The sequence below is a fragment of the Podarcis raffonei genome, chromosome 12, assembly GCF_027172205.1.
Source record: "Podarcis raffonei isolate rPodRaf1 chromosome 12, rPodRaf1.pri, whole genome shotgun sequence".
In the NCBI taxonomy this organism is placed as follows: Eukaryota; Metazoa; Chordata; class Lepidosauria; order Squamata; family Lacertidae; genus Podarcis; species Podarcis raffonei.
Window position 1 is genome coordinate 25,388,339 of NC_070613.1, and position 12,362 is coordinate 25,400,700.

Sequence of the window (12,362 nt, forward strand, 5' to 3'; positions counted from 1 at the left end):
TATTGTGGACCTGGAAAAGATGCAGAGAGAAGCAACCGAAATGATCAAGGAGCTGGAGCAACTTGGATTTCTATTAAACATCAGGAAGAACTTTCTGGCTGGAAGAGTTGTTCAACAGTATAACCCCCTTTGGAGGTTTTTAAGCAGAGGTTGGGTGGCTATCTGTCATGGAGTCTTTAGTTGAGATTCCTGCATTGCAGAGGCATTGGATTAGATGACTTTTGAGGTCCGTTCCCTGATTCTATGAAAGGTGACAACATTTGGGGGCTTTAGCTTAGAAGAAAAAGTGGGTAGGAAGGGATATATTTTGTGCATAAAAATTAGGCATGTTCTGGAGAAAGTGGACAGAAAAGTTCTCCCAGTAATAGTAGAAGTTGGAGTCCTCTACTAAAGAACAGAATGGAGTTATTCATGCAGCTCTTAGTTTAACTGCAGGATTTATTACCACAGAGCGTAGCAATGCCCACCAAAGCTTAAAAAGCTCTTTCCCACAGGCAGATGCTGTTGACTGGTGCATTTGTGGGGAGGGGGACAGTCTAGGTAGGTCAGGCTCTATGGTCTTCTTCAGGAGTCTCGAATGAAAACAGCCACACAAGTAGATTTGCTTCCCAGTATTTTGTGAGGAAGCTATAAAGAAACGTTTTTAATGGAGTGAGGTTTCCACTGCAGCCACCCCAAGGTCAATCCAGGAAGTTTGACAATCGCCAACTGAGACTTCATAAAAATCCTTTTCACTGAGAATCCAAAATAGTTGGCTTTGAGAGTACTCACCAATGTTGCTCCGGCACAATTGTCCATTTTTAAATTAGTAGATAATAGCTGGTCTTACTTCAATTAGCCATTCAGATGTTGACATATCTTCTTGGTCTGTAGTTCTGGCTTCCAGGGTGCAAGGAAAGGGAGGGCTTGTCTCGTTCTTTCACTTTCAGGTGTGTGTATTTTTAAGCAAAGTCCTTGGAGTGATCAAACAACTGTAACTTTTGAAAAAGGACAGCAAACATGTGTCGCTAGACAGCTGAGAACGAAAGGTAAGCACACCCTAGTGTATAAAATGGATCGAGATAGGAAAAGCTTCGGTTTGAGAAGCCTTGCTGCAATTCAGCCCATCCGCCAATACTGGTTTATTTTGTTTAATATGGTGATGATACAAGTAGTGCCTCTTGCAATCGCCATCTCAAGAAGTGAATTCAGCTTTAGCAATATTCTGCTTTTGTTTTAATTTATGCAGGGGCTGATCCTGCTTGAACATTGACTAGAGTGTAATAGAGTCCTTTTGCAGCCAGTAGCTGTTGATGTGTTCCTTGTTCTTTGACTTTCCCGTTCTGGATCACTGCTATACTGTCCGCGTTCTGCACTGTTGATAAGCGGTGAGCTATTACGATGCAGGTGCGGCCTTCCCTTGCTTTATCCAGAGCCTCTTGGACAACCTGTTAAAAACAGAAAATTGTTTTCAGTGAATGGGAAACAGAAATAGAAAGGGTTTACTTGAGATTCAAGTAGTGAACAATATTTTTTAAATAAGGGAATTTCACCACAATGAGGAAATCGTGTAAGCTTTCATAACTGAACATTTTTGTAAATGCACCACCGGAAAAATAATGAGCAACCATAGTAAGAATGAAGAACCTCCTACCACCTTAGATCATAACAAATCATGGCCAGAACTGGGGAACTAGGGGCAGATTTGGGGGTGGTGCAGGGTATTTGCAAGCAGAGTAGGGGGGGGGAGGCCTGTTGTGCAATGGGACATTATTCCACCTGCCCTTTTGTTTTAGTTGATAGCAGAGTGTTACAAGACATGCACGGCTCCAGCATTGTGACTCTCAACATGAATAAGGGTGACTGCCATGACTGTAACAACTACCACGGAATCTCCCTGCTGAGTACCACAGGGAAAGCCTTTGCCTCAGATTACACTCACACACTGACAAGATCCGAGTCACAATGTGGCTTTGGAGTTCAGAGGTAAACAATTTCCTCACTGCACTGGCTGCAGGAGAAATGCTGAGAGCAGAGACGCCTTCATAGACCTGGCGAAGGCATTTGATCTCATCAGCTGTAAAAGACTCTTCACAACTAGATAGGGTGCCCACCTAAGCTCAACAAGATGACAGTGTCCTTCCATGAGAACATGCAGGAGTGAGATACTGGCAGACCAACTCTGCGTTACAAAGATGTTTGCAAACATGACACAAAGGCTGGTAGGTCAGCAATGCCCTGTGGGAAACTCTTGCAGACGCAGTGTGTGGAGACAGTCAAGATGTGTATTCGTGGCAGGGATCAGAGGAGGAATGACTGCTGGGAGGACGCAAAGAGAAGAAACCCTGGGGTGCAGCTGCACAACCGGATGCTCCAGTTGCAACAAAACATGTCTCTCCTGCATCAGTCTCTACAGCCACAACAGGTGCTGTAACCTTCCAACAGTTCGATTTCACCCCCAAAGGCACACTCCTCCATTGTTTTCCGAGAGAGACAGATGCCAACCAAAATGCCAACTGCCCAGGGTATTGGCCTGCTAGCCCCTCTAGTTCGTAAAGGCCCAGTCCATTAGGTCCAGTCGTGGACAACTCTGGGGTTGCGGCACTCATCTTGCTTTATTGGCCGAGGGAGCCAGCATACAGCTTCCGGGTCATGGCCAGCATGACTAAGCCGCTTCTGGCAAACCAGAGCAGCGCACGGAAACGCCGTTTACCTTCCCGCCAGAGCAGTACCTATTTATCTACTTGCACTTTGCTTTCGAACTTCTAGGTGGGCAGTTCTTAGGTAGCCACAATTGAGGTGGTGTAACATACAGGTTAAGAGGCTGAGCTATAAATTTGGCCTTAAGCAAGGTGATGTCCCTCCCAATTGCCCGCCTCTGCTATAGGCTTGCAGGCTTGTTGCCAGCATGACAATATGCAAGACACTTTGAATACTACTGTACAAAGAACTATTGTGCACCTGCCCGGTTAGGCTGGAACTGTTGCAGAGCAGACCAGGTATGCTATAAAGTGAAACCATGATGGCTAGCAGCCCATGCCTTTAATGCACCCAATAGAAATATAAACACTTACCTTTTCACTTTCAGTATCAAGTGCAGAGGTTGCTTCATCCAGTAGCAGAATTCTTGGCTGGCGGATGAGAGCACGAGCAATAGCAATGCGCTGTTTTTGACCCCCAGAGAGCTGAGTCCCTTTGTCACCTACAGGAGTGTTGTATTTCTATGTGCAAAAAATATAGAATCCAATAAAGACAGGTTTATATTAGCATTATACTTCTATCTACCTCAGTCCCATTAGATATACCAGCAACATAATAGGTCTTTATTTTTATTTTTTGTTACTAGTTCTCCAATCAACATTTCCGAAGTGTGAGTGTGTATGTATATTCATGCAGCAGGCTCGTCTTATGTTCTTATGCACTTACATCTGGTAAGCTGTCAATGAAGGCATGGATGTTGGCTGCTTTGGCTACTTCAACGATCTCATCAAAGGACACCTTTCTGCTGTTATCTCCATATGCAATGTTCTCTGCAATAGTGCAGTCAAACAGGACCGGTTCTTGGGAGACAATTCCAATCTGGGATCGCAGCCACTGGACATTTAACTGTGTTGCACCATTGCCATCCAGTAGCTGGAAAAAGAAGACTTGGTCAGTTTTATGAAGCAGGGTAATGTTAATGAACATTTCTGTTATGCACAGTGCGCAGTTAACAAGTTGTTTAAAAGTATTGTCTGACGTTTCAAGCACTAGTCCAATTCATTTTGATAACGTATGAAAACTTTAGAGTTTAGGTAAGACTTAGGCTGCAGTCCTAACCATGTCTGCTCATTCAGGTAAGCAGGATTATGCAGCCTTTGAACCAGGAAAGCCATGGTTTAAATATCATCTTGTCATGGAATTCACCAGGTGGCAGTAGGTCAGTGATTAGGAAACCTTTGGCTCTTCAGATACTGTTAAACTGCAGCCTGCATCATCCCTGACCATTGACCATGTTGCCTGGGCCTGACGGGAGTTGTCCTACAGTCTCGGGGGTGGGGTGGGGGGCACAGGTTACAACCCCACCTAAAGCAAATCATTCTCTCTGGGTCAAACGGCAAGTGGCATGAGAGTTCCAAGCAGGGTTGAAACTGCATTTTGCAGTACCGGCTGCAGCCTGGAGGAGGAGCAGGGAGACTGAGGAGCCATAGCAGAGTAGAGGTGACTGCCTAGATCCAAAGAGAGCTGCCTGCAGGGTCTGCTTTTTGTAACAGAGAAAAATATGTCAATCCAAAAACGAAAACAGGTAGGCAGAACATCTGTCTAAAAAATGCCGGCGGTATGCCCCGCGGAGGACCTTAAAGTCCACAAATGACAACATTTTGGAGGTCCCAAGTTGCAAGGTGGTTAGATTGGTCTCAACTAGGGCCAGGGCCTTTTCAGTAGTGGCCCCCGACTTGGTAGAACGCTCTGTCACAAGAGACTAGGGCCCTGCGGGACTTGACATCTTTCCGCAGGGCCTGCAAGACAGAGCTGTTCTGCCTGGCCTTTGGTTTGGACTCAGTCTGACCCTTATATTTCCCTCCCCTTATGGTTTTGATCTATGGGCTACTTTTAAAATGAGGCTGCATTTTAAATTGTATTTTAACCTGTATTTTAAATTGGTTCCCCCCCCCATTATGTTTTACTGTAATTTTACTGGTGTTAGCCGTCCCGGGGAGGGCGGGTATAAATAAATAGAAATAATATTATTATTATTATTATTATTATTATTATTATTATTATTATTATTATACATTTGGAGCACCTTGCAGTGTGTTAATGCATTAGAAATATTTCACAAATAGGTCACATACACACCATACACACTCATATCACTTTAACAGTCATAGCTTCCTCAAACAATCCTGGGAACCGTAGTTTACTCCCTCACCAAGTTACAATTCCCAGCACCCTTCACAAACTACAGTTCTCATGTACTTCCAATGTATGGTTTGTATGCAGCCCCAAACTTTGCCCCATTTTGCAAGTGAAAAGGCGCATCCCTGGTATGAAATTGATGAGAACGAGTGTTACATAATATATTCTGCGTTCATATTGTGCGGAAAACTCAGCCGAGTAATTTACCACTTCTCCACTGAGGGGGTCGTAGAATCTTTCAAGTAACTGGACCAGAGTGCTCTTTCCACAGCCGCTGCTTCCTACAAGAGCCAAGGTCTGCCCCTTCTCTACTGCCACACTCAGTCCTTGGAGTACCGAGACATCAGGCCGGGTAGGATAGTTGAAGGCTACTTGCTTAAATGCGACATTGCCGCCAAAGTCGTCCTGGAATGATAGTAAACAAGACCTGCCTGTTACAGGAAAAAATGGCTGAGCAATTCCATGTTAGCATCTAGTGGACTGGACATGCCAATAGTAGTTGGATGAAGGGGTGGAACTGAGGCGGACACAGAGGAATTTGCAACATCCCCTTGATGTTATGAGAAAGTACAGCTCCGTCTCTGCATCTCTCATGGTTTTGAAAATTGGAAATCTGAGTGTTTTATAGGAGTAGTTGGGATTGAGGGCTGACTCCCTGCAAGAAGATGGGTGGCCGAAGGACAAGTACGGTATGGGAACTGTGCTTTTAAACTAAATGATATAAGTTTATTGTTCTCACTAAAGGCCATGAGAAACCCATAGCACCAATAAAACAATACGGCTCATACATCTATAACATCCAAAACATAAAAGAGAAGTTACCAGAGAACCAACTAACTCAAATCCAGTTTAATTTCAGATTATACCTCTGAATCATGTTACTCATGTTTCCTGTTTTTTTTTATAAAAATTTTTTTTGCAGCCATTGCATAAAGGGCCACTCTCTCTGTGTTACAAAGCTTTTATTGTCACTCAAAAGAAATTGGACCATTTCTGCCTGGGTGTATTTGCTTGCTTGTGTGAACAAATGTTTCAGAAAGTGATCTCTTGGGCCTCTATATAATGAGTGACGTCTTCCCCCTGCAGTTGACTACAAATACAAAGTCTGTATACGGCACTTTGTTGTAGTGGCCATCCAAGACTACAGTGGGCATCGCTTAGAGTATGGTATAGATTCACAAGCTTGTGGACAAGGGTAGCTTAGACACTGTGGATTCATGCATCAGTAACCTCATGATTAGACTACTGTAATGCACTGGGTTGGTCCATAATGTGGTGGCTTAGGTTGTTGAGCAGAGCACCTGGAGGTACATCTATTGCACCTGTGCTGTGGGAACCACACTAGCTGTCAATCAGCTACCGGGCCATGTCCAAGGTATTGTTCTTACCATATAAAGTTCTGAATCAATGTAGACCAGGCTACCTGAAAGATGGCCTGAACTAGCAGAGACCAGTAAGATCACCTAGATCATCTGGGGAAATGTTACCTAACCCTACAAAATATCATTGGGCGATGACCCGAGAACAGGCGTTTTTTGCTATTACCCCCGTACTGCAAAATGTCCCTCCCTCTGCCATGCACGAAGCATCAACCATCAGTGGTTTCAGGCATCTCATAAAGACTTAATTTTTTGCTCAGGCTTTCCTTGATTCTTAAGAATGGACCCTGATTTATGTGAATGAATTTCCTGAATTTCTACTTTTATATGGTTTTATATTGTTGTTTCACTGGCATCAGGTTGTATTTTCATTTTAATGGGTACTGTTGCTATATCATACATAGTGTATCCCGCTCAGAGATTTTTGAAATGTTGTGTGGTTTAGAAGTGCTTTTAAATCAATCCATCAATAAAATACAGTAACTGACTCAGCACTGAAGGCCCCTATGTCTCCAGTTTGCCCATTAAAAACTGCATCTAAGCTTGGACCATGAACAAAGCCTATATATAATTTAAACAGAGAAGGACGATTGAAATGTGTTAAGATTACATCAATAGGAAGAAAATGGCACAAATTCAAATTCTCTGGATCCATCAATGAATTGCTCATAAGCTTCAAACCCAGAAGGAAACAAACTCAAGTGCTGAAACTTTTTCTGTGTTTTGTTGGAAGGTAATATAAAAATAGGGATGCGGGTGTCGCTCTGGGTTAAACCACAGAGCCTAGGACTTGCTGATCAGAAGGTCAGCGGTTCGAATCCCCGCAATGGGGTGAGCTCCTGTTGCTTGGTCCCTGCTCCTGCCAACCTAGCAGTTCGAAAGCATGTCAAAGTGCAAGTAGATAATAGGTACTGCTCCGGCGGGAAGGTAAACGGCGTTTCTGTGCACTGCTCTGTTTTGTCAGAAGCAGCTTAGTCATGCTGGCCACATGACCCGGAAGCTGTACGCCAGCTCCCTTGGCCAATAAAGCGAGATGAGCACCACAACCCCAGAGTCAGTCACGACTGGACCTAATGGTCAGGGGTCCCTTTACCCTTTACCTTTAATATAAAAATGCCCAGGGATCAACTTACAGGCTTGTGTCCTTCAACACTGTAATTGTCTATTAAGGGTACAGTCTCAAACAGCTGGAACATGTGAGCTGCAGATATCTTCGCTTTGGCATAGTCTGGTGTAAATGAAGCTGTCTGTCCTAGCGCCATGGCACCGAAGACAATGCATGAGAATACCCTAGAAGTGCAAACAATTTTTTACTACTAATAATAATAGTTTTAAAATTTTACCCTGCTTCCGTTTTTGTAATGCATTTATTTTGATCTCTCTGATGAAGGTTACATGCAACAAGGGGAACAAGACTTTGCCCCTTTACCAATGCACTTGTCCTAGGTTCAACTATCGGCACTTCCCATTAGAAGACGTAGATAGCAGGTGATGTGAAAGTCCTCTGCCTAAGACCCCAGGGAGTCTTTGCAAGTCAAAATAGACAATTTTACACCAGATTAGGTGCCTAACCCATGACCCTCTAGATGATGCAAGATTACAAATCATCCCAGACTGTTGGCCATGATGGCTGGGGCTGATGGGAGTTGGAGTCCAACAATCTAGAGGTCCACAGGTTGGCCACCCCTGGCCTAACGGGCCAGTAATCTGACTTACATATGTAAAACCCAGCATGTGGACCTCCAAAGAAACCATTAATTCCCATATTGGCTTTGGGGTACAGAGTATGCATTTCAGGTCCAGGGCCATTGGATTTTAAGTGCATAGAGCCCACATGTGAACACCCAACAGGCCAGTTTTGTCTGGGGTCAAGGGGCAGCAGGGAGGCATGAGTTCTTCTCCATCAATTGCACAGCTTTGATTTAGGAAATAGATCCAGCCTGATCCAGCCCATATATCAGCGGAGAAAGCAACCTCAAGCCCTCGTAAAATGCAGGAAAATCCACACCAATATTGCTGCTGATTTCATGATTGTTTGTTTCTTTTAAACCCCAATAAAAAGAAGAAAAGCAGCAGAGATCTTACAAGAAAACGTTCTTAGAATCCATGTATCCCCCTTCCACAAGGAAGGCACCAAATTGAAAACAAGCGGCGTAGGTGAAGTACATTATGCCTTGGGAAACGCCGTAAGTTAGTCCGTGGATATGCGCTTTCTTTAAGGAATTCCTGTAACAAGAGAAGAAGGGTGTTTTGCTTATTTGTGTGTTGATTCACACATTATGGCCGTCTCAATATAAAACATGGGAAGCTCTGCATGAGATGCAACAGCCCTAGAATATGAAGAAGAAGAGAAGAGTTTGGATTTGATATCCCGCTTTATCACTACCGAAGGAGGCTCAAAGCGGCTAACAATCTCCTTTCCCTTCCTCCCCCACAACAAACACTCTGTGGGGTGAGTGGGGCTGAGAGTCTTCAGAGAAGTGTGACTAGCCCAAGGTCACCCAGCAGCTGCATGTGGAGGAGCAGGGAATCGAACCCGGTTCACCAGATTACGAGTCCACTGCTCTTAACCACTACACCATGCTGGCTCTCTTATGAAAGAGCCATAAGGCCAGCTAGATGATATCCCTGCTGCAGTGCAACCACCTACCTGCCGCTCACATTTCCCACAGATCACATCATTGGTTGCTGCTGGAAGGGGAGACAAGAATATGCACAGCACTGGCATGCAAATATAGGTAAGTTGTCCTTGATACTATGGACTGAAGGGTAGCTATGAGTTCAATATAACTTGTAAATCTTGCCCAGGACTTTGGAAGTTAGCTCTGGATGTTTGCCAGTCTCAGAACTAATGACACCAGTGGTGGGGAACCTTTTTCTGGGTTCGGGGCAAATTTCCAGAGACCATATGCCAGTGAAGGTAAAGCAATAAATGTAAACGTTCTCTTCCTATAGTATTATCAGATTCAAGGACACCTTGCAGCCAGGCAAGGCTGCATCAGAGGCAAAACAGGACCAGTGAGAGGTGTGGCTTGCAGAGAGAAGGTGTGGCCTCAGAGAGTTCCAAGGGCCAGACAGAGAGGTCTGGAGGGCCACTCTTAAAAGCCATTCATCCAGAGTAGCAGAGGTTTTCTTTTTTTCATTTGAAGCTTAAAGCTATCCAAGCAGCAGTCAAGAAGTGAATTAGTAGTTAGGTATCTTATAATAAAACAATGATTTGAATAAGATTTTAACAATATATAATTATTTGGTCAAATGGCAGTTCAGATCCTGTGATTGTCTTAATTTTCTTTGTAACAGATATCCAAAAAGTCTTTGTTCCAAGGCACAACCAGAAGCTCTAAAATGCATCTGCCTTAGGAAGACCGTATCTCCAAAAACCGTACAAGACTTGAGTAGGTTCTATACAATTTGACGAGATTGCTCATAACTCAGAGAGCAGTTTCAGCAACCCTTCTCTCGCACCAAATGGGCAGCTATATTTCTCAAGGGTAGCACCTGAGAGGCAAAGGCAAGACTGCTTGGCCACCACTTGAACAAGCCACAAGAAGGAACTCAGGACAAAACATTTGGGATTGGATCCAGGCTGAGTCATACTTAGAGAAGAGTGAATGAGCTCAGTGGGTCTACTCTTAAGGCATGACTAAGACTGCAACCCTAACCCATTTTGCTTGGAAGTAAGCCCCACCATATTCAACAGGACTAACTTCCGAGAAGGCATGATTAGGACTGCAGTGTAAGTCTGGCTCAAACTTGAGAAGTAATTGTCCTGAGAATTAAGAAGTTCGATCCAGACTTAACAGCAACATCCTAAGCATGTCATTTCAAGAGCTGATCAAAACGTTCACTGTCTGTTACCTGTATGGTCCTTGCAGACTGTCTCCATACTTTTGTTCAAATTTTATTTCCTGAGTAAGGGAAACAACTGTTCGGATATTCCCTATTGCTTCTGTTGCAATCTGTAAGAGAGATAAACACACTGGCTAGTGGGAAAGCAACAAGTTTCCCCAAGTATGACTTTCTTGAAGAGCAAAACACCAGCACACTCTTACAGTGTGGCTCTCCACCGATTCTAAAGTGCTCCAGGCTTATCTTCAAGGAGCAGTTACAGGCACCAGTGCATAATTGTTTCCAAGAACCAGTCACAGCCCAGCAAGTCTACTATAGCGGGACTTCTTCTCTTTGCTCAAAATGGCACTCTGTTCCCACATGAAAGCACCCGCAGAAGGGAGGGGATATGGAAAGTGCAGGATCCTCTCCCTTTCTCTCTGCCTCTTCTTTGGTTTTCAGCCTCATGAAGGTGAGACACCATCCTCTTGTTTCTCAGCACCCCTGTTTTGGTTCTAATTCTGGTGGCACTCAACCAGCTGTGTTTGCTGTCAGAGGGAATGGTTTAGCAGAGGCTTACCTTCCCTGCACCTTCAAGTTCCTTCTTATCTTTCCTGGCATGTCCAGCCAACATTCTCATTTCAATGAGTCCTCCAATGGCAACGAGTGGCACAACAGCCAAGATGACAAGGGTCAACTGCCAGCCATACACCAATGATATAATTATTCCTGTCCCGAGGTTAGCAATGTTTTGGGCAAGCATACCTAGCCTGGCCCCTGTAGCCTGAATGAAGGAGGGGGAAACAAAATGTATTAATTTTTTTTGGGGGGGCATGTTCCTGATAGCTGAACATCTCTCTGTGGCCTTTGGAGTACAACACCTCCCAGAGTTTGTGAACATGCCATTCCTCAGCTAGTAGGACAAGGCAGAATAGTACAACAGGTTTTTTTCCATTTGTATTTGAGAAGAATGGAACACAGGGAGAATGTAGGGCAAAGTGCTGCACACTTACTGAAGACGAAGTATCTTTGGGTACAGAAAGTTGTTCTGGCAATCTGGTGCAAGGTTAGCATATTTGCTGCCCACTGTCTCCAAAATAGTCTGTTTGTATATTTGTAACAAAAGCTTGAGCCACACACTGTATCTCAGACTAACCTACCTCACAGGGCTTTTGGGAGGATAAAATGGTGGGTGGGAGGGTGGGAAACCATGGATGCTGCCCTGAGCTTCTTGGAGAAAGGATATAAATGGAGTAAATAAGTAAAGTAAATATTTCAGAAACCCCATAGTATCTCTCATCCAAAGGCTTCATCATACCCCTCAGTGCTGCCTCTGAAACTATGCTAAGGAAGCATGTGGCAAAAAAATTGTTTCAGAAACCTTGACCTAGAAGCAAGAGGTGAGAGGAGAAACTTGGTAGAAGCTGGTTTCTCTAAATCAGCGATGGAAAACCTAGGAAGCTCCATATGTTGTTAAATTACACCTCCCATCATCTTTGATCACTAGTCATGCTGGCTGGAGCCAATGGGTGTTGAAGCGAGAAGAGGAATACTCCGAGGAGAGTGAGATTCAGGCTACTTCCTTGTTGGGGGTGGGGGAAGAGAACTGCCAGTCACTTATTCGTCACCCTTCCTTATTCATCTGGAGGACACAGTCCTGCTATCCTTCTCTAACTCAGAGAATGTCTCCCTGCAATACTATTATATCCTCAGTCACAGAAAGTTTTCTGTAGCTGCCTTAGGAAAAGAAAGCTTCCGCCAGAAGGGCCACTTTGGAGCTGTCCAAGGTATCTTCTCGTATTGTTCCCCTGCTTCCCTCGAGAGCTTTGCTAGAACTGGACAACCCATCCAACTCTAAGTCAAGTTCAACATCTCAGAGGTGATGCCTATGTCCAGGGTTTCTGCAAAACTACTTCTCAGTTATTGATAAACTTTCCAACTGCGCAAGAACCCAACCAAGTTGCCTTTGAGCGCAGCCTATTTAAGCCTCTCGCTATAGTCTTATCTCGTTGGCAGTGTCTTTGAAATACACAACTGGAAATGACTAAAATATGGTTTAGTGCCACATACAAACTTAGCTAGCATGTGGAACTCAGGCGTGAGAGTTGCACTGGATAGTCTACAACACAACTAGAATCATCAAGAGAATGAGAATTGGGGGGAGGGTACAGATGAGTATTACTTACACCTTTTACTTCAGAAGCATCAAGAGCAAGTCTTGTAGTCAACGCTCCAGTATTGTTTTTAGGGTCATCAAACCAAGCAATGTCCTAGAAA

General features: G+C 44.2%; 1 protein-coding gene across 4 annotated transcripts in view; it reads right to left on the reverse strand.

The window, feature by feature from the left end:
* Window positions 1–652: 652 nt before the first annotated feature.
* The window catches only part of ABCB1 (ATP binding cassette subfamily B member 1), a 56,201-nt gene continuing 44,491 nt past the window's right edge, over window positions 653–12,362 (reverse strand). For all 4 annotated transcript variants that reach the window (XM_053409524.1, XM_053409525.1, XM_053409522.1 and 1 more), the window contains exons 20-28: window positions 12,272–12,355; window positions 10,666–10,869; window positions 10,116–10,216; window positions 8,343–8,483; window positions 7,391–7,547; window positions 5,086–5,283; window positions 3,406–3,612; window positions 3,054–3,200; window positions 653–1,427 (exon numbers count right to left, since the gene is read on the reverse strand). In XM_053409524.1, coding sequence (XP_053265499.1) covers window positions 1,221–1,427; window positions 3,054–3,200; window positions 3,406–3,612; window positions 5,086–5,283; window positions 7,391–7,547; window positions 8,343–8,483; window positions 10,116–10,216; window positions 10,666–10,869; window positions 12,272–12,355 — 1,446 coding nt within the window. In that variant the 3' untranslated portion in view covers window positions 653–1,220. The remainder of the gene's footprint in view (window positions 1,428–3,053; window positions 3,201–3,405; window positions 3,613–5,085; window positions 5,284–7,390; window positions 7,548–8,342; window positions 8,484–10,115; window positions 10,217–10,665; window positions 10,870–12,271; window positions 12,356–12,362) is intronic.